The 27563-nt window shown below is 40.3% G+C and overlaps 1 protein-coding gene and 1 long non-coding RNA gene across 2 annotated transcripts; one reads left to right on the top strand and one right to left on the bottom strand.

The window, feature by feature from the left end:
- Positions 1-27563, bottom strand: LOC121727392 (43 kDa receptor-associated protein of the synapse homolog). The gene is made up of 13 exons (XM_042115216.1): positions 27419-27563; positions 23535-23607; positions 21264-21378; positions 20908-20990; positions 20412-20566; positions 19925-20199; positions 19583-19766; positions 18120-18320; positions 16849-16958; positions 16052-16232; positions 15331-15521; positions 774-909; positions 1-402 (listed from the first exon to the last, which is right to left on the bottom strand). The coding sequence occupies exons 3-13, from the start codon at positions 21299-21301 to the stop codon at positions 307-309; spliced, it is 1650 nt and encodes a 549-aa protein (XP_041971150.1). The 5' UTR covers positions 21302-21378; positions 23535-23607; positions 27419-27563; the 3' UTR covers positions 1-306.
- Positions 4695-8883, top strand: LOC121727393. The gene is made up of 2 exons (XR_006035663.1): positions 4695-5176; positions 8464-8883. It is a non-coding gene; the product is annotated as an uncharacterized LOC121727393 (long non-coding RNA).

Raw genomic sequence — 27563 nt, 5'->3', positions numbered from 1 at the left:
GCCACGCTCCATACAAAAAGGTTCGAACTCTTTTGTTAACTAAGGTACAAGTGGCGTATCACAGCGCGAAACTTTATACAAATTACTTTGTATGACATACCGTGCCTTGTTATTCGTTGATCATAGCGCTTTCGATTAGCCGATGAAAATATTTTATAAATATACTGTCGAAAATATGAACTCCTGTCAAGAAACCTCCGAGAGTAGGCATCAGAAAATGACGACCACGTTAGCGTAAGCGTAGTACGAGTAATTAATTTTATTAATAAGGAGGTAAGTGATTAAAAAGAAAGGTTAGAAGTAATATTAAACGCTGGACGTTGCCTGTTGGCTGCTCTGATCGGACAGCACGGAGTTGATGTCGGGCTCGCGCAGCATTGGAGGGGTGCCGAACGGAAAGTCCTGGAAAATGTTATTGTATCTATAGGTAACACCACAGAAAATATTATATTACACCAGCTGCAGTCGGCAAACTTTTGGTAAAGACTTAATAAAGTGAAGGCAGGGAGTGGGTTATTAACCAAAAAAGATAAATATTGTGACAGTGTGTTCAATCTTCCGAAACGCTTAAACTATAGTTCCAACCTTGCTAAATTAATTAAATTCGTATTCATATTAATAGCCGGGAAATTAAAAATATTAAATTTTGGAGATTAATAAAACAAACAGTTTTATTTTGTATTTTCTTTTTCACATTTTATTTGTATGTGAGTTTCAATCACAGATTAAAAATCATCTCTTCTAATACGGATCTGCTTCTAATTCATTAGTACCTGAGCGGGCAGGTTGCGGGGCGCGGGCGGTGCGGGGGGCGGTAGGCGGGGCGGCGCGCGGGGGGAGGCGCACTCCGCACACTCCACCCCGCCCGAGCTGCGCGTCGACCGCCGCGACCACGACTCCGGCATGCAGCTGAAGTTAAATTAACTTTTTACATTTTTATTTTAGAGGCTTTTAGTGTCTGGCCAACGAGAGTTGAACCCAGCATTTATTTTGACTGGCAACACTATTCATATATTGATATTTGAAGTCGATGGTTTGCGAGTAGAATTGAACGATTTCATGATCTTGATACTTGGTCATGAATTGATATATTATTTTATACTCTTATGATTTTTGAGGTTACGCGTAGACTTTCGGAGCTGCTACGAGTTGTCGTAGAGGCTACGCGTAGACTGTCGTAGCTGCTACGAGTTGTCGTAGAGGCTACGCGTAGACTGTCGAAGCTGCTACGAGTTGTCGTAGAGGCTACGCGTAGACTGTCGTAACTGCTACGAGTTGTCGTAGAAGCTACGCGTAGACTGTCGTAGCTGCTACGAGTTGTCGTAGAGGCTACGCGTAGACTGTCGTAGCTGCTACGAGTTGTCGTAGAGGCTACGCGTAGACTGTCGAAGCTGCTACGAGTTGTCGTAGAGGCTACGCGTAGACTGTCGTAACTGCTACGAGTTGTCGTAGAAGCTACGCGTAGACTGTCGTAGCTGCTACGAGTTGTCGTAGAGGCTACGCGTAGACTGTCGTAGCTGCTACGAGTTGTCGTAGAGGCTACGCATAGACTGTCGTAGCTGCTACGAGTTGTCGTAGAGGCTACGCCTAGACTGTCGTAGCTGCTACGAGTTGTCGTAGAGGCTACGCGTAGACTGTCGTAGCTGCTACGAGTTGTCGTAGAGGCTACGCGTAGACTGTCGTAGCTGCTACGAGTTGTCGTAGAGGCTACGCGTAGACTTTCGGAGCTACAACGAATGCCATGTCGTAGAGGCACGTAGGCTTTCGTAGCTGCTACAAATGCCACGTCGTAGAGGCGCGTAGGCATTCGTAGCTGCCATGTCGTAGAGGCACGTAGGCATTCGTAGCTGCCATGTCGTAGAGGCACGTAGGCTTTCGTAGCTGCTACGAATGCCATGTCGTAGAGCCTACGCGGCTTTCGTAACTGCAATGTCGTAGGGGTTACGCGTACTGGTAGAGATGCGGTAGGTTCTATCGTATCCGCAACTCTGCCTTAAGCGATGAGTGGAACACCATGGGGTTTTAGTGGGTAGACAGGAGTCCCACATACCCCGGCTGATATCCCCAATTTGCCGGGGATGCGTAAAGCATTTCCCCTTGTTAAAAAAAAAAGGGGTTACGCGTAGACTTTCGTTATAGCTGGCACGACTTGTCACAGGGGCTACGTGTAGACTTTCTTAGCTCTCACGAGTACACTGTCGTAAATGTAGTTACGCTTTTGTACAGGTTACGTTTGGCGTCGTGGCTTCTATACACGTGGTGTCGTGAATACTTCCATCTTTTTTGTAGGTATTATGCCATCAAAGAACTGTAGAATACGACAATGCTAATCTTGATCTTTGTAAAGTTGACTATGCATAAACTGACCAGATAACATACGTTTCTGGTTATAAATCAATTTCCCTGATAGTACAATAAAGATAAATACTAACACGTAACTAAAAAAAAAATTAAAAAACGTAATAACTCCCACACGTCCCAACTGGTCGGCGTAACAGAGGCCGACCCAAGAAAAGGTGGTGCGACGAACTAGATGCGTTTGATAAAGAGTTGCCAACAACATCACAGGATCGTGAACTTTGGAAAGAAAGAGGGGAGGCCTTTGCCCAGCAGTGGGACACTGTAGGCTGATAATAATAATTGTACGGTGCAACCGTACAAAGTCCATTTTTGTGTAGATTTTTGTAAATTCACATAATCATCAATTTGTCAATTTCACATCGCGCTCATTTTAAATATAATTTAGTTTTAACCACAGTTGCCGCAAAACCGTCGCGCCTTGCGGACCATTGTAACTAGCATTAGCATTTAGCATCATAAAGCATAGCAAATAGCAATATACAATTTATCAGCAACTATAGTTTTATTATCTATCTATAGTTTTATCATCTAGCAGCAATTCTCAAGGTGTACCTCGTACATCTTTGTGGTCCTTTGACAACTATTAGAATCAGTGTCCTGAGATCCTCCGTGCTTACCGTAAGCAGGATCTACCTCGCGAGTGTCAAGCAAGCAGTACCTCGTGCAGTAGAAGCCGCTACGTAAGTCCAGCAGCAACGGTGAGTCTCCAGATTTTTACACACCCTTCCATGTTGAATGGAAGGGTTACTGGCTACCCAAAATCAGCTTATCGGAGCTATGCAGCAGCTCCTCAGCAATTTTAAGAAAGACGGTGCCGATCGCAAGACACCGGCTCATATCAATAAGAGATTATCGACGTTAGATCTCTATTGGAACGATTTTTAGGGCAATCACATTAAATTATGTGAATCGGATGACGAACAAAGGCATGATTACTTTATTAATAACGTGTACCAGAAAACCTCAGATTTTTACAATGACGCGCGTTCTTTTATTTCGGGGTATCTATCTACAGCGGGAAAAGACCAACCTAGTCCCATTAGGGCAGGATTATTAGGGTTCCCATCAACATCAGCTGGAAATCAGCAGCAGCAGCAAGCGGAAGAAGAAAAAACGCCGCAGATATCATTTAATCCAGGGGTACAAACAAAAGGTACGTCTAGCAAGCTCGAGGAAATGCTAAGAAAACAAAAAAGCAACTTCAAAGCATTTCACCGAACAATCAGTAGCTTAGATCTAGGAAGTATGTCCGAAAAATGGGAGTTCGATGATGCGATGAGAACAGTGCAATCGAGATGGAATACAATTGATTGCTTACACTGGGAAATCGACAGCGAATCCTATGCGGAGAATGTTGAATACGAAGTAGCGTTTAGCAAATATGAAAATCTTTATATCAGCACAAAAAAGCAACTCAACACCAAAATGTGGTCAGAAAGTCATCGGGAGCAATCTACTCCTCAAATAGATGTTCCTACATTTTCTGGCAGCTACCACATGTGGGTTTCTTTTAAGGATTTATTTATGGAAACTATCCATAAGAATAGGTGCCTTTCCAGCGCTCAGAAAATGCAATTCTTGAAGAGTAAGCTTAAGGGGGAAGCCGAAAAACTAGTCCAGCACCTTCACATAAGCTCGGAAAATTATAATATTTGTTGGGAAATTTTAGATCGCCGATACAGCAACCAAAAATTAATTTTCAATTCGCATATGAATATTTTAACAAGCCTTCAATCATCAATCATCATCAGCTATAAAAACGCATTCACGATACTTTAAATGAGTGTACGAATGCTATCAAAAACTTAGGGGTCAATATAGACACCTGGGATCCGATAATCATCTACATCGTTTCTCAGAAATTAGATTCCGACACGCATAATGACTATATCGAGTCATTACGGAACCCAAGGGAGCTACCTAAATTATCCGAGTTTCTTAAATTCCTCGAGGCAAAGTTTACGGCATTAGAATCATCAAAGCGTAAACAAGATCAACCGAAACCAAGCAGCCAACTAGCCCATAGAGCACCATCGCCTACGGAATTTAAGAAATCACATATCTTTAAGTCGTTTGCTAGCTATCAGAAACCATCAGTTAGAGCACAGAACCCTAAAAATATTATTGCAACAACAACATCAAAATGTCAAATTTGCAATAAAGATCACGCATTTGTCCATTGCAATAAATTTGCTGATTATCGACCTGAATTAAAATTAAAAACAATTTCAGAATTATCGTTGTGTCGAAACTGCTTATACGATCATAATGGAAAAAATTGTTTTTCAAACTTATTTGAATCTCTTTATTTGAATTTGCATCTCTTAAGATGCAAATAATGCAATTTAAATCATCATACTTTAATTCACGACGCATTTTCTGTGCCGCAATTGCAAAATCAATCATCAGCAAATAGCCCATCAAAACAACATAGAAGCAGCTCTAACGTGTCCTTAGACGATACACAGGAAACTTTGTTAGCAACCGCTCTAGTAGTAGTCCAAGCCGCAGATGGCAATTCGTTAATTATGCGTGCACTTATCGACCAAGGCTCACAAACATCTGTAATTACCGAAAATGCCGCTCAAAGACTAGGTTTACCACGACATCAATATAAAGGGATCATATTAGGATTAGGGCCAAAAGAGAACTCGTGTAAAGGTCTTATGAATATTACCATAGGTTCGAATTACAGCAATTTTACTTTAAATACTGGAGTATTCATAATGAACCATGCGGTCAACAACCTGCCAAATAGGTCTTTCAACAAACCTTCGTGGCCTTTCATTAATGACATCCAGCTAGCTGATCCAGAGTATTGTTACGTGCTAGGGTTCGAGGATTTGGAGAGAAAGACCTGGTGACTCTCTTGAAGACTTTATTAACACTGCACTAAACACTAGGTCACAACACTTAGCACTAAGTTCAAACACAAATCACTAGGTCCAATCACTAAGCACTATCACTGTCCTAGGTCGTAGCCAAGTCGCAGGTTTCACTGGTTCACTCACTATTGATCACTCCGAAATCGCCTCGAAGATCGCTTAGATTGAACTGACTTGCCGGGCCTGCCTGCGGCTCTTTTTATATGGCGAGACGAATTCCAGAAATTTCCCGATTCACGTAAACAAGTAAACAACCGTGGGAAATTTCTAGTAGGCTCGGGAATGTGCCACAATAAAACTGCCGTCCTTGCGATAAGTGCAGTAAGTTGAATTTAATTTAGACCTTATGGACTCAGTCATAAGGTCTAAATTCAAACACGCTAACATATAAAGGGTAAACACGTAAACAAACATTGGACCTTTTTAGAAGGTTCGAGTATGTACTTGCACACCACGTGTCCGTATACCATGTACCGTAACACTACTCCCCTCTTAGAGATGCTCGTCCCGAGCATCATTGTTACTGCCATGGTAACGCGCCAGACGGTTCCTACGACTACTCCTGGTCTGTGGTCCCTTTACAGCAGCGCAAGTAATACATCTGTGGCACCAATCCTGCACATCATCTCTCCAATGCAACCAGAAGAATCGTTCTCGCACTTTCCTTAGCATCCTCTTGACGCCTAGATGACTCCCTGATACGCCCTCATGTATCTCGCGGAGAACATCTGGTACTCTTGCCCTTGGGACAATTATCTGAAAATAGAACTCTCTGCCGTTAGCCTTCTGCCATTTCCGGTAGAGTAGTCCGTCCTGAAGTATCAGACTGTCCCATTGCTCCCAGTACGCCTTAGTGACAGCGCCAGTGGGTGCATGCTCACTCCAGATTGGTTTTACGTCATCCCGCTTCTTCCATGTGATGATGTGCCGAAGGTCGTCATCTCTTTCTTGAGCCTTTCTCATAGCTTCATTCTCCATGTGCCCCAAATTACTTGTTCTCTTTGTTCCGCTCCGTGCCTGGGAGGTAACAGTTACCGGGGCTTTCTCCGCGTCATCCAGTACTCGCCCCTTAGTTCTGGATTCTATTCGTTCTCCGTAATTCCGGGTAGGGGACGAAACCGCTTGCTTCTTCAACTCCTCCATTTGTTCCTCGATCCTTTTTATCCTTGCCATCTGGGTCTTCTTCTGCGGACAGTTTAGCTGAAGATGGCCCCTTTCACCACACTTATAGCACATGGCTTCAAATCTTTTCCTCGTAGAAGCCTTAACTTCCTTGACTTCTTCAGAGACCTTGTGGATCTTATGGGTCTGCCGTATGTCATGGCGCACAGCCTCGACTTCCAAAGCATGCGCTAATGCTTCCTTTAACGAGGTATGGTGACCAAGTCTTACTGCAGCCCTGACCTCCAAGTCTTTGATTCCGTCGACAAATCCTTGAACAATATTTGTGTCGACCATCTTGGTGTCGGCTCCTGGATATGCCTTCCTGACGAGTTTTTCAATTTCCAACGCCCATTGTTGAAGTCCTTCTCCTGAACGTTGGACTCTGTCACGCAGTTGGGCACGGAACACGTGCTCCAGGTGTCGCTCCCCGTATCTGGATTCCAGTGCCTCCATCAGGTCTTGGAAACCATTTCCCGTATGTGGAAGTGCCTCCAGAACCGACACAGCTTGCCCTCTGAGTGCAACAGTGAGAGCGGTCAAGCATTGCTCCTCCGTCCATCCGTTTGCGGTAGCAACAGTCTGAAATTGCCGACGATAAGCGTTCCAAGAAGTAGTGCCGTCGTACGGTGGCACCTTTACTCTTGGTCCTTGCGCCACACCAGTGACTTCACTAGACACCGCAACTCCCGTAGTTTCTAGGCGCACTACTCTCTTCTGTAGTTCTGTGAATCCGGTTTTCAAATTTTCCACAACCGTCTCTAACCCAGTAACTCGTTCTTTCATTACGTCGACATCTCTACGAAGCGTAGTCACCGTGTCACTGACATCCTTTATAGCCAGAAGCGCTTTCTCTTGGAGGTCTTTTTGCTGCTCTTGTGATTCTCGAATCGCTCTGATTTCAGCCTTCTGAAATTCTTGCAAAGCGCCGAGCTTGCGGTCTTGTGACTCCATCATTGCCCTTTGAGAATCTTGCAAAGCGCTGAGTTTGCGGTCTTGGGCATCTTGCAAAGCCTGAATTAACTCAATTATGCTTTCTAATTGAGGAGCCATTTGAGGGGCCGTAGAAACAACGGGTGTGGCTGGATGGATGGAGCTGGTCGACGGGGCCTGAGCAGGCAGGACTTGAGTAGGTGGAGCCTGGTGGGCGGGGCCAGTGGGCGTGGTCTGAGTGGGCGTGGCCTGGTGGGCGGAGCCAGTGGGTGTGGCCAGAGTGGGCGTGGCCTGGTGGGCGGAGCCAGTGGGCGGGGCTTCGCCCAAAGTGGGCGGGGCTTCGCCCAAAGTGGGCGGAGCCTGGTGGGCGTGGTCAGTGGGCGGAGCCTGGTGGGCGGGGCCAGTAGGTGGGGCCTGTCCCTCAGTGGGCGGAGCTTGGTCCCCAGTGGGTGTGGCCTCCGCAACTCCTCTCTCGGAGTAAATGGCAGCAGCTCGCTGCGCCCTTGTCCTGACACTCCCCTTGAAGTCCTCTCTCGGAGTCAATGGCATCTCCAAATCTCACTTCCGACACCAGTTGTTACGTGCTAGGGTTCGAGGATTTGGAGAGAAAGACCTGGTGACTCTCTTGAAGACTTTATTAACACTGCACTAAACACTAGGTCACAACACTTAGCACTAAGTTCAAACACAAATCACTAGGTCCAATCACTAAGCACTATCACTGTCCTAGGTCGTAGCCAAGTCGCAGGTTTCACTGGTTCACTCACTATTGATCACTCCGAAATCGCCTCGAAGATCGCTTAGATTGAACTGACTTGCCGGGCCTGCCTGCGGCTCTTTTTATATGGCGAGACGAATTCCAGAAATTTCCCGATTCACGTAAACAAGTAAACAACCGTGGGAAATTTCTAGTAGGCTCGGGAATGTGCCACAATAAAACTGCCGTCCTTGCGATAAGTGCAGTAAGTTGAATTTAATTTAGACCTTATGGACTCAGTCATAAGGTCTAAATTCAAACACGCTAACATATAAAGGGTAAACACGTAAACAAACATTGGACCTTTTTAGAAGGTTCGAGTATGTACTTGCGCACCACGTGTCCGTATACCATGTACCGTAACAGTATTATTGACGCCGTCAAGTTGATTTATTGTTAGGCGCCGATGTATATTCATCTATCATCATGGACGGTATCATAAAAAAGGACGAATTTCTTCCAGTAGCTCAGCAAACTCACTTTGGATGAATTCTATGCGGTAACGTGAGATCCTTCCATTGCAATGTAGTCACGGTCGACATAGACAGCATACAAAGATTTTGGTCCATTGAAGATATCAGTGACCGTGAAGATGATATGTCGGAAGAGGATTTATTGTGTATTCAGCAATACAAAAATACAACAACACGGCAGTCAGACGGAAGATACGTTGTGCGTCTACCCTTACATCACGACGCCGACGAAAAATTGGGGTTCTCGAAACAAAAAGCATGCGCTCAGTTTTATCAGCTCGAAGGAAAGCTACAAAAGGACAATGACTTGAATGAAAAATACAAAACATTTATCAATGAATATGTGTCTTTAGGACACATGCACTTAACAATAGAACGTAACATGAAACCTGTTTACTTTTTGCCGCACCACAGAGTTCACCGGAATGACTCATCTACTACGTCATCACGAGTCGTCTTTAACGACCATTATCAGCAAATAGTATGGAGGGAAGATCCAAACCATGACCTACAGGAATACACGTCAACTGTAACGTATGGAAGAAAAGCAGCTCCTTTTCTAGCGATGATGACCTTTAGACAATTAGTAAAGGACGAAGGTCATCGTTATCCTCCAGCAGCCAAGGTCCTGGAAGAAGAATTGTTAGTCTTATTGACTTAGACTGTGAGGTCGTGGATAGATTAAATAAATGAAATTCACTTTTATATTGCGCTTTATTTAGGTTAAGCGCATTCGGTAAGGCACGTCTATACTCCAAGGAGTAAAGGAGAGAAGTGTAAAATATTTAACAGTAAAATAAACTGTGACCTGCAGGGTCAACAAAAAACGTTCCCATGCCAAATGTGAACCTGACCATTTAAACTAAAAGCAGCCCATAATAAATTATAGTTTTATGGCTTTGGTAACATTGAATACCCTTGTTTTAAGAATTATTAGTCGTTTATTATACTTCACACAATTTCTTGACAGCAATGTTAACATGTGGCATGTGAGACTCAAATGGTACTTTACTTTCTCAGAACCTAAATCTTTCAATACGATATCAAAAGACAGGAATTTTTGTATTCGAATTTAAGTAAATTTGACACGCCCCCTCAAAAATTAATGTCTTTTGAATTAAATTCAAAAGTAATATAAACCTAAAATAAAATTGCCTAAATCTCAAAACATTAAAAGTAATTTAAATTAAGTACAATTTAAAATACATTGAGTAATACCTAATTAACGTTACCTTCCGTGCACTTTAACCTTGAAATCCGGGGAGATACAAAATGATCCAATATTCATTGCTAGGATGAGGGAAACCCCAGAAAAACCTCACCAGATCATTAAATAATTAATTACTATTAGTATTTATTGAAACATTATAAAACATTATTCTTCCACATTCGTGTCCCGCAGGTCGCGGAACCTGGCTGCTGGCAGCGGCTCGGTCAGCATGTCCACGATCTGGTTATCTGTTGAAATATATTTCAAAGTTATTGTCTTATTCACACATAATTCTCGGGAGAAGTGATATTTAACGTCTATATGTTTGGAACTCTTGTGACTCAATGGATTATATTTTGCAATAATAATACATCTATTATTATCTCTTCGTACCTCTATATTAATAAAGGTTCTTTAATTTCAATATTAATGCTAGTAGCTGAAATCCTTAACCACAAAGCCTCTTTAACGGCTTCATACAGAACCATAATATATTCGGCTTCTGTCGACGAGGCTGCCAATGAAACTTGCCTCTTAGAGTTCACATACATACAACATACTTATTGTACATTCATACATACAACATAAATAAGAAAAAACTGTTGTAGTTTTTCTAACTGAGTTATCACTTCCTCCCTAATTTGAATTGACATAATATCCCGTAAATAAATTATCAATTAGTTTATCTGTATATTATTAATTTCAGATTTGATGTACTTTCTAAATATTTAAAAAATACTCTTTTTAAACAAGTCAATTGTTATATGTTATTTCTTGTCCATGTGTCTAAGGTCCAAAATCCAAATATAATCAAGTACATACCATTAAGTACATAAGGCAACCAACACTTCGACATGATGCATTACATAATAATAATTATCTCAACAGATTCGAATGCTTCGAAGTTAACTTTCATTTATGTATAAAGGTATGTTAATATGGATTACAATCCATCACTTTAAACTTGTTTAATATTGCCTTTATATTATAATATTATTATGTACTTTGGTCCTACTGGTCCTAGTTATCCTGATACCTCAGAAAAGTCTTATTTCTTTTAAGTCAACCATCGAAAATTTTATTAATCCAATATTGTTCAAAGTTATTCCTTGCACTTTCATTTACTGTGCTAATAACTATATCGTCAACATATAAAATAAAATTAATATTGTGGGATATCTGTCCCTTATTTAATAATACACTACACATAATTGTCGTCTTCCATACATTATTCGAATATTTTCGAAACAGCATCTAGCGGCTTGTTTTAAGCCATTTAGTGCTACATTGAGTTTACAGACTTTATTTTACATACTCAATACTCAGTCCTCCCTCGGGAACTGCCATGAACATATTTTCTAAAAAAATATTTTTATTATAATATAATTATTATCATTTTACTCTGTTTATTTAGCCACAGAATGCATATTAGTACAAACTTAGCCTCAGTGTGTTATTGTTGTTGTACTGAGGAGAAGTATTAATTTATTATCAATATGTTCACTTTTCAATATGTTGTACTGAGGAGAAGTATTAATTTATTATCACTATGTACCACAAAAAGAAACTAAGTGGCTACTCTGACTTGTATAGCATTGTTTACAAAATTACAATAAGTAATTGTTTCTATTGTTTTGTTCATTGTAATCTGTAAGGGTGCACTTGAAGAACTAGGATTTGACATTTCTTTACCTGAGTGTACATTTATTGGATTAAATTTAAATTCGACTTAAGAAAGCTTTTCTCATATAGGGTCACATCGCTTATTACCAAGTCCTTTTAATTTTCCACATCATAAACTCTATAATATACCCATTTGGTTCATACCCCAATAATGGCTTTAGATGATTTTTCATCGAATTTGTTTCTACCGGTTTTACATGCACATATACAGTTGAACCAAACACTTTTAGGTATTTAATTTGGGGTTTCTTATTGTGCCACATTTCATAAGGTGTTTTATTTACCTTCAATGACTTTATTGGTGTCATATTTATAAGATACGTTGCAGTTAACTCAGCATCGTCTCAAAACACTTTTTTTTTATTAAGCACCAGATATCATTGTTCGCGCCTTTTCTGTAATAGTTCCATTACAGAAAAGTACCTTTCTTTCAGATATTATGCCATTTAACTGTGGAGTTCGTGGTATTGCGAGATAATTACTTTCATACCCTTTAACACATTTTGTTGGACCATTTGGACTATAACTATTAACGCAATAAAAATTAACTATTTTATGTTTTATCTAGCTTCACCTCTTTTTTTCGACAAAATCTTTAATTAAACATTGCAAGCATATCGGATTTGTGTCTTATAAGATATGTTGCGCAATAAAGAGTAAAGTCACCAATAAAATAGATCAGAATATCATTGTCATTATTTACAGAAGGTGGTGTCATTAGCCCACAAACATCTGACTGAATATTAAATGTTCTTTCATTTCTGTAACGGTAGTCTGGCTTGTTAGCCGTAAATAAGCATGCTTCACACTGCATACATTTTAATTGGCCTATAATAATTATGACCTAATCGTTGATATTTATGATCAAGATTATAGACAGGCTTGCAGACCTCCGGAACGTTTAATCAAGTTTATACGTACCTTGAATTCCAGAGTAAACAGGTTGTTTACGGTCTTACCGGACATCACGGGCTTACCGTGGCAGTACACCATTACCCCATCGTCACCAATGGTCACGGAGTATCCGGCTTGTTGCATCTTGGTAACGGACAGCAAGTTGCACGGGACATCAGGACTGTACAGCACGTTTTCTATCTCGTCTTTGACGCCCAAGTTGCTCGTAACAGAGATTGATCCAATCTTCGACGCGGAGATGACTGTTTCATTTTTCGCTACTGATATTTTGATTGGTATTGTCAGTGTGCGAAAATAGCTTGCTATATCCTCTCGATTCGTGATATGATCGGATGCTCCAGAGTCCAATAAGAATATAATTTTATCTTGCTTATATTCTGTTTGCATTATGGCTCCTGCCATAAAAACAAAACTCGGTGTAGTCGGCAATGATTGAATTGTATCAACACTTGTTATATGAGCAGTGTTAATTGTTGTCTCGGTATTATTTGGTTTAGTCTTCATAACACGTAGGTGGTAGCGACATTCATTTTTGTAATGTCCCTTTTTCTTGCAGTAATGGCATATCACAACTTTCTTCTTATTAGATATTATCATGTTATAGTTGAATTTCGGCTTCTTATTTATTCTTCGAGAATTCTTCATAGCTGGTCTTCGTTGGAAGTCTTCGTTTTTCAGATGATTGTTTTGAATTTCAGCATGAAGCACTTTTCTGCTTGTGTCTAGTTTTTCGTCGTTTAGTTTAATTTCGTGGTCGAGGAGTCGCATCTTCACGAAGTTCAGCGTAATATCGTCTTCTGAGAGTGTTTCGATTGCAGTGACAATACCGTCATAGGCAGGCGGAAGAGTCAGCAATAGTTGAGATACCTTATCTCCCTCCATCACAGTTGCACCAGAAGTCGCTAGCTCGGATATTAAAATATCAAACTGCATAAAATGTTGATTCAAGGTGGTATCTCCTTGGAGTTTCATATTTAATAACTTCTTTCTGGTTGCGAGCTGTTTAGCCGTACTTTTTCTCTCGAAAATGTTGTCTAGTGTAGACAGTATTTCCCTCGACGTTGACTCCAGTCCGACATGACTGATATAAGCATCAGACAGGTATTCAATTATAACGTTTTTAGCTGTTTGTTCGGCTTTCTTCCACTTGTTGTCAGGTGTGACCGGAACTGGCTTCTCAATAACGTAAATCACGTCTAGTTCACTTAAAAGGCTTCGGATTCTGAATTTCCAGATGTTGTAATTTTCTCCGATGAAAATCGGAATATTTCTCTTGGTCTTCTTTTTCTCCATTTTGTTGTTTTTTAAAAGTTAGAATTTCACAATCACTTTTAGTTAAAAAACTATTTTAACTTTTATTAAACACTGCGTTGACTGGGCAACCATAACCTGTTAGTCTTATTGACTTAGACTGTGAGGTCGTGGATAGATTAAATAAATGAAATTCACTTTTATATTGCGCTTTATTTAGGTTAAGCGCATTCGGTAAGGCACGTCTATACTCCAAGGAGTAAAGGAGAGAAGTGTAAAATATTTAACAGTAAAATAAACTGTGACCTGCAGGGTCAACAAAAAACGTTCCCATGCCAAATGTGAACCTGACCATTTAAACTAAAAGCAGCCCATAATAAATTATAGTTTTATGGCTTTGGTAACATTGAATACCCTTGTTTTAAGAATTATTAGTCGTTTATTATACTTCACACAATTTCTTGACAGCAATGTTAACATGTGGCATGTGAGACTCAAATGGTACTTTACTTTCTCAGAACCTAAATCTTTCAATACGATATCAAAAGACAGGAATTTTTGTATTCGAATTTAAGTAAATTCGACAAGAATTTTATATGGATGACGTATTGAGCGGCAAGTATGACGTCACTAATAATAACTCCCACACCGGTTTCGGTGACGGTGGCCGGTTTCATTGAAACCAGCGTAGCTAGCACGGGGTTTCCCAGTCGATTCTTCGGAAGAAAGTAATGACAGTTTCTTTCCCATGTCTACATATCTTATTCCCGAGCATGGCCCCACCCATCGACTTGAGTTTCAGTGGACAAAGACAAGAAACTCTTTCCATAGCAACCATTAAAGCAACGGCAATTATTATTTTTTTGACATTTAGTTTCTTGGTTCTTTTTTTTTAATTATGACACCTCGGCTATAAAACCATGGCCAGTGTCAAGTAAATGACGGCAAATTCAAAAAATCGACGTGTCTATAGCCGGAAACGAAATACGAATAATAAAAACTAAGGAACTTTATTATTCGTAGTTTGTAGATCAAAACTATAATTCCGGCTATAGACAGGGTTGCAATACATCGATTTTTTTGAATTTGCCGCCATTTATTCGACACTGGCCATGGTTTTATAGCCAAGTGCCATAATAAAAATAAAAACAGAATCAAGAAACTAAATGTCAAAAGCGGATCGTCATGCTTGACATATAGATTTTCAAAAGCGAAAGATATCGAGATACGAAAGAAACTTTTACTCCGATGTTTTTCCGGTAAAACTGTCAAAATTTAGTTTCTTTCGTTTGTCTACGTTATTGTGCTAGCTATGCAGGTCAGTTACGCAGGAGTAATTTTATAGTGCCCAAGTGTGCACGCAGTACACAAGAGCACTCTCTATTCCTTTTACTCTCATAACCCAGTGGGACGGACGACCGACACGACTGGCGAGAGATCAGGCTTTTAACATGCCCATCCGACGCATGGATCATCTTAGTTGTCAGACAATCAGGTGATCAGACTACATTGTCCTAACCAAACTTGAAATTAACATGTTTCTAATGCGGGAATCGAACCCACGACCTCCGAGTCAAGAGCCACGCTCTTAACACTGGACCACGGAGGCGTTAAAACATATCCTTGGTACGAAAACCTGTAAAATAATAGCAAAAAAGGATATGGGCCCATAGACGGCACAATTGTAAATAAAAAACTAACGCGTGGTGAACGATGTGCGCGCAGGGCAGGCTCGCGAGCGGCTCGGCGCGCTCGGCGAGCGGCTCGCGGCATCGCGCGCACGCCGGCGCCGCCCACGCGCCGAGCTGCCGCCGCTGCCGCGCCGCCTCCGTGTTGTCGCCCAGCGCCGTGTAGATGTCCGCCAGCCGCAGGCGCACGCGACGCACCAGCATCTATAACGCAAACACCCGACCGGGTGATTATGTACCTTGTGACAGCAATGCAACAGACGATTTGTCAATCGTGATTTGTCAATTGCAGATGTTGTGCAATTTTTTCCTATTGCGCTGTAGCAAGATATTTTATGATTTTACATCAATAATTAGCTGAGAAACTAAAAAGTGTTGCCCAGTGTTACAGCCAACTTTTGACGTGTCTAATATCTAATAATTTTAATGCGACAAAGCTATAAATGGTCTCAAATACGAATGTGGCATTGGCAATCCGATTAGGCTCCACTTCGTGGCATGGAAATACAAACACTTAAAATGTAACACTCCCTCTGGCAGTATCATTTAAAAATTATATAACATTAAAAAGATAGAATACGCAGAAAAGTGAAGGTTGGTAATGAACAAACTTCTTTAATTGTGTCCAACGAGTATTGTTAGTGAAAATATAAACACGGTATCAGAACAAGACATTTCAATATTATGTTTTATATAGCTTGTATTTTATAAATAAATAAATTAAGCTACGCTACCTGCGATCCAACCGACGTGGCGACCTCTAGCAGGCGGCGGTTGAACTCTAGCGGGCGGCAGTTGCAGATGCGGCCCTGCACTCGTAGCGCCTCCAGGCACCGCGCGGCGCCGTCCATCGCCTCCATCTGTGCCAACCGGTCCTCCAGCGCCTGACCCGCGCCCATCGCCGCCTCGTAGTACCTGCACGGCAAGATATTATAGTATTTAACAGTGCAATAAAGTGATACGTCCTTTTTATTGTCCATGTAAAAAGGATGTATCACTTTTTATGTACTAACAGAGAAGTTGATTCCTAGGCAGATGGGGGACCTACGTAGTTTGGTCGCGTTACGTCAAGCCCAGCCCACAGATCACAATTAATGAATTGACATTATCCGACCAAATGATGTTGCTCTGAACTGCCTAGGAATCAACTTCTCTGAGAGTACATCCCCGGTGAATTGGGGACATCGACCGGTGTATGTGGGACAGCCCAGTAGGTTCTACTCAATAAAACCCCATGCCTCATTTGGTTCACTCCCCGCTTAAGGCAGAGTAGCGGGTACGACAGAACCTACCGCATTTCTACCAGACCCATCATTATCCCGCTACACCGGGGGGTGATTCTTCACCCAAGCAAAGTACGTTTTATGTAAGTATGAGTAATGACAGTACGCGATAACATTATCTACTGTTTGTGCCATGAGACGAGTTGATAAATCAGGGCTCCCCAAGCTATATGTGTACTGCGGTGCATTTAAAAATGTGTTCTTTATTGGTTTTTGTTTTTATGTTATTGGTATTACCAAATACTGACCTCAAAGCTTTAGCGTATTCGCACTTCCTTCTGTAGACGTCGCCGTTGATGCGCGTGGCGCGCGCGTAGCAACCCTGGTCACCCGCTACCGTTGACAGGCGTAGCGCCTCCTGCAATACATACACGATACATACATAATATTTCTGCTACAAGTGATTCAAATTGATACAGTAGCGGGCACCAGTCCTACTTGATAACAACGCTGGCTAGCACCGTAACGATGTAGGATGTCCAGCATCCAGTAGCTATATCTAATAGCAATCTAGTTCAGCACTGGATCGTACATCCACTGAAGCTTTTGATCTTCAAAAATATGTATAATTGCTACTTTAATACTAAGTTTGCACTATCATACTAAAGAACACAACAAAAAAACCTAAACCGTCCATCACCTCTGTGGCTCAATGGTTAAGAGTGTGTTGTGAATCGAATCCCGCCGACGGAACAAAAAGTTTTCAATGTTCCTAGGTCATGGATGCTCGTATTAAATATGTGTATGTGTTTAACGAAAAGATCTTAAAATCTGGTAAACTTCATCCCTATAGAAACTTTTACTTAAGAACCTCTTTTTACCAATAGTTGTCAATTATTGAGGATGAAAAAAATATCAGATTTAACACTAGTGATAGATTAGAATTTGGTTCTCTTGCTGTTTTACATACAATAAATTTTTACGTATTAAAAAGTGTTGTTTTAACAGTATGATATAATAAAATTCTTAAAGAAATATAATATGTATAGTACAAAAGTATTAAATATATTTCCGTTTCCTGGTACCCGTAACACAAGTCCTTCAGGTACTTAGCACGGGGCCAGACTGACGTGGTGTGAAACGTCCATAGATATTATTATATTATTATTATCTTAAAGTATATTTAAGAAACATAGCTAGAGACTTAAGCTATACTAAGACACAAGCTTGAAGATTAGATAAATCTTCAAGCTTGTGTCTTGAAATCAGCAGGCAACAGGACGGGAGCGGCAGCGGCCGCAGTGCGTGACTACCTATACCTATTATCCAAATTGATAATGCGCATGAAACTCTTCGTTAATTGAATTTTATTAATTGAAAATGAAACACCCGAATCTATGAAACGTAAGGGCCCCAAACAATGCTTTTGCATTTTGCACCTTGTTGTTAGCAGCGAACGGCGCGCGGCGTACTGGACGGCTTATATAAATCTTTATATTGTCACACGCCGCCGCCGCTTCAGCCCCGCTGCCCTCTGATTTCGAGACTGAAGCCAAAGGAATCTTTAAAGACAACCCACATGGCAGTAGTCATGCGCATCACCGAGCTCTCCGCGCGCCCGCAGCGCCGCCGCCATCTGCAGCAGCGCCGCGCGATGATGTCGCGTGTTGAGGTCGGCTGCGCGCGGCCCGCGGCCCAGGTCGCACGCTCGCGCCGCGCACGCTACAGCCCGCTCCGTATCGCGCAGACGACGCCATAGCTCCGATAGACCCACGTACACCTACAGAAATTATTAAATATATGGTGATCTATGCTGGGAATTTTAAGTACAGCTAAACAGCACACAATGTGTAATTGTGCTATCGAATATTCTGAAGTGACGGCTTGAAATTACTATGAGTGGGTTTCTCTATGATAATTATCTATATCTATACTATACAGTGTGTAACAAAAACTAGTGATAGATAATACTTTAGGGTGTGTACATGTTCCTTGTAGAGAGTTCACTGTTAAAGTAGCAGCTCTGAAAGACGAACATTTTTTTTCACTTTTGTATGGGCAAGGGCCCGAGCGTCACGAGTTTCCCCATACAAAAGTGAAAAAAAAATTTGGTCTTTCAGCGCTGCTACTTTCACAGTGAACTCTCTACAAGGAACACGTACACACCCTAAAGTATTATATATAATATATATAATAAAGTAGTAAAAAAATAAAGTAGTAAATATATATGGGTGAAATAATGAAATGAAATATATGGGTGAAAATGCTTAAATTTGTTCAAATTAAGTTAGTTCCAAAAATTCATAATAGATGGCGCCGTGCGTCTCCTACATCGCGGTGACGCTTGCCCAAACTTCTTTCTATAAGAGGTGGTAGGTATCATCTTACATTTGAGTTTCGATTATTTTTTTTCGATTGTTATTACTTTTTTAGTATCTGTGTCTGTCTCGCTTTCACGCCAAAACTACCGAACTGATTGTAATGAAATTTTGTATACAGATAGTCTAAAGCCTGAGAAAGAACATAGGCTACTTTTTTACTGGAAAAAAGGGTTTTAAGGGGGTGAAAATGCTTAAATTTGTTCAAATTAAGTTAGTCCAAAAAATTCATAATAGATGGCGCCGTGCGTCTCCTACATCGCGGTGACGCTTGCCCAGACTTCTTTCTATAAGAGGTGGTAGGTATCATCTTACATTTGAGTTTCGATTTTTTTTCGATTGTTATTACTTTTTTACGTTATTAAATAACTCAGTACTTTATCTATGCAGTGACGTAACCTTAAAAGTAAAACCTATCAATGATATAAATAGTTTATGGGTAAAGTTGTGTAATTATGGGCCTAAATAAGCTTTAAAATTTGGCATAAAATATAAAGTTTAATTTAAAAAAATGAAATATTATGTAAACACTGCACAGCTGTTTTGATTTAAGGGGTCTCCAGGGTTTTTTTATAAAAGCTTTTGACACCAATTTTGTTGACATCGCGCGCTATAAACTAAGAAAACCCTTAGAATTCAATACAAGAAACCATAATCTATTTACCTGTAGCAGCAGCGTGTTGTCTTTAGCCGCTTGCGCCACGTTCAGAGCCTTCTGGAAGCCGTCCATGGCCTTGGAGAAGGCGCCGAGCTCGAGGTTGACAGTTGCTACGGTGAGGTGGACGCTGCCCGCCGTCGTGCCGCCGCCGCAGTCGTTGTACAGAGCGTGACGGGCGTAGAATAGCGCTCTAGGATAGGTGCACTTCTTCATTTTCTTTGGATTAATGTGCTTAGAATATAAAATATGTTCTAAAAGCCTTTGTGCCTACGTTCAGACCACTAAAGATTATGTTTTAATGTAAGCACTTTACATAAGTAGATGCAGTAAATAGTAGAAGATAATTACCGATCAAGTCCACCCAGCGTTTGGTGTGCCCTCGCCAAGTTGAGGTAGGCCTCAGCGCGCATCGGCGCGGAGTCCAGCTCCTCCGATATGCTGAGTTGCTGGCCGGCGAACTGCAGCGACTCCCGGTACTTGCCGAAGTCCATGTACGCCTGGTACAGGTGGCCTAGCAGCGCGAACTTGTCGCTGCGCAGGCGCACGCCCCGTAACGCCGATAGCCACACCTTCACCGCCGCGTGCTGCTCGTTGTGCCCGTAGAGTCTCACCCCGCGCTCGATCTGATGACATAACAATGCACATGACTACAGTATATTTGCATCAAAAGAGAGTGAATAATTAACCAGTGGCATATGAAGTATCTAAAACACGTCTTATTGGCTATCTCCATCAGCCATTTCCCTGATGAGAAGACTTTGCGGCAATCTACTATATGAGCCAATCTAATATTATTTCTGCCAGTGTTTCTTTCAGTAGGTTGTTAGTAGTTCACCTTTCGTTTCGCGAGGTAGTCGTCGAGGCGCGCCCGACAGCCGCGGAAGCAGTCGAGCAGGCCGGCGGCGGGGCGGTGCGCGGGGCCGAAGCGCGTCGACCACCGCGCCGCCCCGTTGCGACCCGCCGCGAACTCTTCCGAGAACGAATATACTTCTAGAATAGAGCGACTTTTTGTCATTTGTCCCAGCCATAGTGTGAGGGTTGGGCTAGGGTATGAATATAGGTTTGTCGGAATTTAGGGTTGCAAAAGATGCTCTATTGGTATTGAGTCATAAATACTTCACAAAGAATGGAGCCGATAAGCGGATTCTATGTCCCGCTATTGGGTTAGGTTTGTCAGAATTTATGGGTTGCAAAATATGCTCTATTGGTAGTAAATTCTAATTAATGCATACTTTCTACATTTTAATACGCATGGCAACGGTGGATTTGGTATCAAACGGTCGATTGGTTTAGGTCATCGTTTAGGTAACAATGTTAAGGTCTAGACATACCTGGCCCATCTTCCAGGTGGTGTCGCGACGGGTCAGGGGAGCTGAGCAGCCGCGTAGCCGAGAGCTGGTGTGCCGGCACCCCGCTGTCAGAAAATATATTATCGAACCGATAGTAAATACGAAGTTGTAGGGAATCTCAAGTTTTTCTTAGTTGATGGCCAGCGTTGGACTGGTGACTTTAATGTGAAAGAGTAAAAGTTTTAAATTAAATATTTATGGGACACTTTAATACTCATAGGGACTGATTTTCAAAAAAGGAAGAGGTTCTATGGGCGGCTGAGAATTTTTTTTATTTGTCTTCGAAGCCAAAATGAACGAATGCAACTTGACCTAAGCAGCTAGTTCAAAAATCCCACCTGAGGAAGTCGCGCGACTCGAGGGAGTCCCATGACATGTTCCGCGGGTGTAGGCGGCAGCGTCACCTGGCCGCGGGGTGCATCCCGCCCTCGCGCGCGCCCCACAGCCCCCTCGCTGATGACAGGACACTCACTTGAGATCGTTTTCGAATTTCGAATAAATGGTTTCTGAGTGCATTTCTACTGGAGCAGAGCTAAGCGAGGTCAAACAAATGAAGCGATTCTATTGGTTTTGATAAACACATTCCCGCAACACAGCTCCGGTGAAAACGCAGACATAAAAATCTTATGTTTGACTAGCTGACCCAACAGACGTTGTCCTGTCCTAACGATGATTATTTAATTCGAATTAGTATAATTAATACTTCGATCACAGTTTCCAGGAAATGCTATTGTATTCTATTGTTGTCGCGATCACCGGTGCTCTTATGGAGCTTGAAGAATTAAGAAAAAAATATATTAAAATTAGTATCTCCAATCTCCATGTAAAATTTCATCAAAATAGATTAAATAGTTTAGGCGAAAATCATAAAAGTTTATTGTGCGGGAACAAAAAATATCCCAATTGTCCTTTCCCGAGACTCAAAGTTTCTCCGTACCAAATTTCATCAAAATAGATTGAATAGTTTAGGCGAAAATCATAAAAGTTTATTGTGCGGGAACCGTACATTGTCCTTTTCCGAAACTCCAAGTATCTCCATACCAAAATTAACCAAAATTGATTAAATAGTTTACGCGCAAATCATGAAAGTATATTGTGTAACCTTACATTTTTCCGGGATAAATTAATGTATCCTATGTCCTCCGGGACTCAAAGTATCTCGATACCAAAGCTTGAACACTGAACTTCCAACCACACGCGCAGACAAGTCTACACGAAGGCATGCCTGAATTTCAAGCAAGTTGAAAAAACAACAAGACAAACTTTGGGGCTTGCGCGTACTACAGTTTTACCAACTACACGCACAATGTTCAGTGTTCAAGCCGGCATGCGCAAGCAAATCTGTAGCCAAGCATGTACGTGTGGCAGGCGCCCTGTGGAAAATCAAATCGAAAGATTATTTTGACAGGAATAAAAAAAATATGCATATGAAAAAAAATATATTTATTTATGCATTTTCAATTTTGTCACTAGCAAACACTGTAAAAATTAAAGCAGAAGAAATAGCTCTTCATTAAGAAACATTGTTTATGCCGACGATCTCGGCAAGAATGTGGCTTGCGCATGCATGTGGTAGATAAGTCAGTCTTACATATTTTCATGCGAGAAGCATGCGCTAGCAAAACTATGTTCAAGCATGCACATGTGGTAGGTGCCTAATATCATGACACAATCTATCAAAACGTAAACAAATCAAAAAATCATAAACTAAAGAGTTGTACAAAATAATATAAAAGGTTTTAAAAAGGAGGCTAGTTATGTACACTTCAAAACACGCGTCTGACAACTTGACGCGCATGTTTCGCTTTGCCATGCCATGCCATGTGTGCACGGCGCCATAAGATTACATCGTCCGCCGCGCGGTAGACGCTACCCCTTCGCAGTCGCTTTGGTCGCGTAGGTTTGTCCTAAGCTTAATGTCGATTGTCGAGAGTCCGATTTATGATAGATTCGGCGAAACATCGACGATCATACAAATTAATATTGACCAGCACGGCGTTAAAATCCCAATTTTATTTCCTGGCTGAGAGGCACATTAAGATATATGAGGACATAAACTGGCTAATTCTTTTAGGGGACCCGCTTTTACGATCACACGACGCGGCCTTTCTTGTTAAATTGCACTTTGTGATAGAAAGTTATAGTAAGTAAGTGTTTTTGTGGCCTCAAAAAATATACATATATCTATACCAGAACTAGATGCTGACCACAACTTCTTTGCGCTAAATGAGTTTGTCGTTGGAGATCCGTATCCCTTGCCGACATAAAAACTATCCTAAATGTCCTTTCTTGATCTTTAAAACATCTCAGTACAAATTATCAAATACGGACTGGCTGCTTAATCGTGAAGAGCCTCTAACTCTTAACGGACACGTTTGTTTCGCATTAAACTTAATAAGCAATAATGTAAGTTATGCTGACGCTAAACCTACATGATTTTCGTTAAAGACTTAGCTGTTTGAGTTAAAAATAAGTAACTTATTCTCCGTTGATAAACTTTTGACTGTAGTTGGTTGCTCATATGAGTAAGTTCTTGGCACAAGTTCGGGCTAGTCATATATTTTCATGCATATGGGTCATACTATAAGAGTACTATCAACTTTACTTACGAAATTTAATCAGCGTAATGACATATGTATGCGACGTCCATATTTTGCGCTCCCATTTTTATGATGACATGAACTGAAATAAAATAAGCATACGTTACGAAAGCTCCAATAAAAATTGTCTCTATTACGTCTGTAAAGTTTTTATCACTCGATCGGGTACTCCGATAGCTGCAAAAAAGGCTTGTATTTTAATGATCAAACTGGCTCTATGGTCAATAGTCAATACATCTCTAGACCATTTATAGAGAGGGATAGGTATTATCTACAGGTATTAATAATGGACGCTGTTAAGCATTCGTGTAAGCATTCGTGTACCCACACAAAAATTACGTATTGAGTTATGAATGCAGTTATGTTCTGTAGATGATTTAGAAAAAGACTGCATTCAAAATTTAACAACAAAAAAAATTGTGGGTTAGGACACTAATGCTTAACAGCGACCAATTATTATATATCATATATAATTTACATACAGAAATGTTAGGTATTATAATTAAAGTCTGTCAAAAAAGTGAAGAAATTAAAAAGTGGCAACATCGTAGTGTCATCCCTTTCAAATCAATCTAAGAAAAAAGGGATGACACTACGATGTTGCCACTTTTTAATTTATTCACTTTTTTTACAGACTACTTTTAAATATCAAATCTCTTTCATTAAAAACATAGGGTGAACTCGAATATTACGTAGGTACTCCCCTTACACCTCCACACAATCTCTCACACGAGCATATATATTTTTAAATTTCAAATCTCACATTATAAAAACATTGATGAGTGATGACATTCTGAATACGGAATGCCAACCCTCATTTTACCCATCGTAGAATCCGTTCTAAGTGGATGTCAACTTTTTATTGAAGGAATTAGGAACCTGTATTTGCCTAAATTTGTGATTATAGTTTCTGACATTACGAATATAGTGGTGTTTCAGCCATTCCAGTTTCATAATCAAGCTCCGTGGTCCAGTGGTTCAGAGCGTCGCTCTTGACTCGGAGGTCGTGGGTTCGATTCCCGCGTTGGAAACATGTTATTTCCAAGTTAGGCTAGGACAGGACAGGCTTATCACCTAATTGATTAAAGATGATCCATGCGTCGGATGGGCATGTTAAACGTCGGGCCTGCGCCTCGCCAGTCGTGTTGGTCTTCCGTCCCACTGGGTTATGAGAGTGAAAGGAATAGAGAGTGATCTTGTGCGTGTGTGTGTGCGCAGTACACACACTAAGGCACTGTAACATTACTCCTGCCGTCTGCGTAATCGGCTTGCTTTCAATGAAACTGGCTACCGTCACCAAAACCGGTGTGGGGAGTATTATTATAATCAAGCTTGTACCTTTTGAAATAATAAAAATAAAATAATTTTTTTTTATTTCTGAATAAATTTGAATCAAATATTTTCAGGATGTTGAACTACATGTTGCCTACCACCGGTTCGGGAACTAACCCACACTTCAATAACGAATTTGACTATCTCTCTTCAAAAGCATTGTATTCACTAGTAATAATAAGCTATTGTTCTAAAGATACTAGTGCACTGGGTTTTTTAATTGCAAACAAAGAAGTAGCAGGCGAAAAACCTTAAATAGGAATTAATTGGGACCTCTCCACTAAAGCTTAAGGTAGTGGCATAAAATTTTCGGTTTACCTTGGTCGTCTATTAAAGAAACTATATTGTGTAAAAATAGTCTTATAAATGAATTCAGATAGACTCTCTTTCCCAGTGGGCACTTTGGGCAAGTACCCAGGGCCCCGCTATCGTTAGCTGTTTATTTACTTTCTTTGTCTATTTTAACAAAGTGCAAGATATTGTTCGAAAACGTAGTAGTAAACCAACTCCTAAATAAATATAAAAAATAATCTCGTAAAGTAACTTCTTGAAGAAAATCGGCCAAGTGCGACTCGGACTCACGCACGAAGGGTTCCGTACCGATACAGAGCAAAAATAGGCTAAAAATTAGGTTTTTTTTCTATGGGTATATTAATATTATTATTATTTATTTCAGAAGTCTAGCTATAGCGGTTCTTGAGATACAGCCTGGAGACAGACAGACGGACAGACAACGAAGTCTCAGTAATAGGGTTACGTTTTCAACCTTTGGGTACGGAAACCTAATAATGACATCGTTCATAGTTTATCCAAGATAGAAAATACAGTAAATGAAGCCGAAAATATTGCTCGTTGTCCTAGTTTACTCACCTAGGACTTACAAACGGTGGACTTTGCCTATTGACCTAATTCCAGTCTTTGATCGCAGGCAATTAGCGTTTACAGGTTGTTTAACTTGAGGTTTAGTTTTAGTTAAGAAAACAAAGGCCATTAAAAATATATTTTAATGTTCTACCTAGTTTTAGCTAAGTAAGGCCGGCCACATACTCTCGGAATTCCGTTTCGAAATTTCGATTCGGAATTCTGAACGCAGCAAATCTATACAAATCAATGACAATGTCACACACGTACAGTAGTTTTGTAGTTTTCCGTACGTTTTTTTCTTATTTGAAATTTCGAATGATGGTCTCTGCATTCGGAATCCCGGATAAAAAAGCCGTTCCGAATGCAAGTCTTCCATAGATTTTGTATGGGTCGCATCACACATTCGTAGATTCCGTACGGAACGCATCCCGGTGCATCATTTAAATACCGAATCTTTCGGGAAATGAGATTCCTTTTCGCGATTCCGTATGTTTTTAATAGCGATTATAGATTCCGTATGTATGTTTTTAATAGCGATTGCATTTTTGTTTAAATATCTTGTTAAAAAAAAGAAGAAAAAGACTCGCCGTTACTGGGTGCATCCTTTAAATACCGAAAGTTTGCAAGACAGCCAATTTTATAGATAAAGAGCCAAACTACGAGCCAATTGATTTGTATGGATTTGCTGCGTTCGGAATTCCGAATCGATATTCCGTTTCGGAATTCCGAGTGTATGTGGGCGGCCTAACAACCTGACTACACCGTATAAATAGCACGGGAAGACTCTGGAGTCGGAATTAAAAGTAAACCCACATGTTGTTTTATAGAATATTTTACTAACGTAATAAAATGTATGAAATCCGTTAAACAGATTTTGTGTGAATGGGAAAAAAATATAATTTTAAGTTTGCAACAAACTAGGAGAATAATAATTGTAGTTAAGTTACATGCAAACGTGCTTTCAAGAAAAGAAAACATTTAAAATATTAATATTTCAATAGTTTAAAATAAGCAACTTATGTTAAACTATAAACGGCATTACGAAAGTTTTTATTAAACACGCCTTTAAAAATATGTGGAAATTTAAAACTATAACATTCCAAAGGCCTACAACACAAATGAGATACTTTAGTATTTGTTTACGTGGGCCTTTGTGTGTACGCTTTTCCTGTTTAACGAAATAAGCCATCCAGAGTAGGTTTTATGCATGACCTAGGTCACTCGATGTTCTGCTAGGTAAATGTCATATAAGTGGGTCATTCCAGGCTGAGGTAATTTTGTTGAGAATGTGAACAATATAAAGATTATTTAATTATTTAACACGGCATATCATTTAGAAATATGCGCGCAATTTTATAAGTGTTTACTTTTTAACAAAAAATGAATATTTCACTTTAACTAGTTTATTTATCAACTACGATATATAGGTACTATGAAAAAATAATTTAACTTGCGTATGTTTTTCGTATAATAAATTTAAATCACTCATAATATACAACTTAGTTTCCGACCGAAATAAGAAAATGAATGAAAACTTATTTAGACTCCTAGCAATTTTTTTTACTTAAAAATCAACTTCTTCATCGGCTGATTTAAAAAGATTTGTACTATGAACTACGGTTCACAAGTTTTTAAATCAATGTTTAAAATAAGAACAGCCCCCGCTTAGCAGAATCAAGTATAAAATTAACACTAACCTTAGAAAATTACTGTTATTCCTCACATAGTTATTCACTCCTATATTATACCAAATTTATGTATAAAATAATCTCTAAAAATAATATATTTTAATGGTTTCTTTAACAATTTTGTTGTTAATTCGGTAGCACAAATGTCTGTACT

The sequence above is a fragment of the Aricia agestis genome, chromosome 5 (assembly GCF_905147365.1).
Source record: "Aricia agestis chromosome 5, ilAriAges1.1, whole genome shotgun sequence".
Lineage (NCBI taxonomy): Eukaryota > Metazoa > Arthropoda > Insecta > Lepidoptera > Lycaenidae > Aricia > Aricia agestis.
Note: the sequence above shows the minus strand (reverse complement) of the source record. Positions and strands in the feature narration are given on the sequence as shown.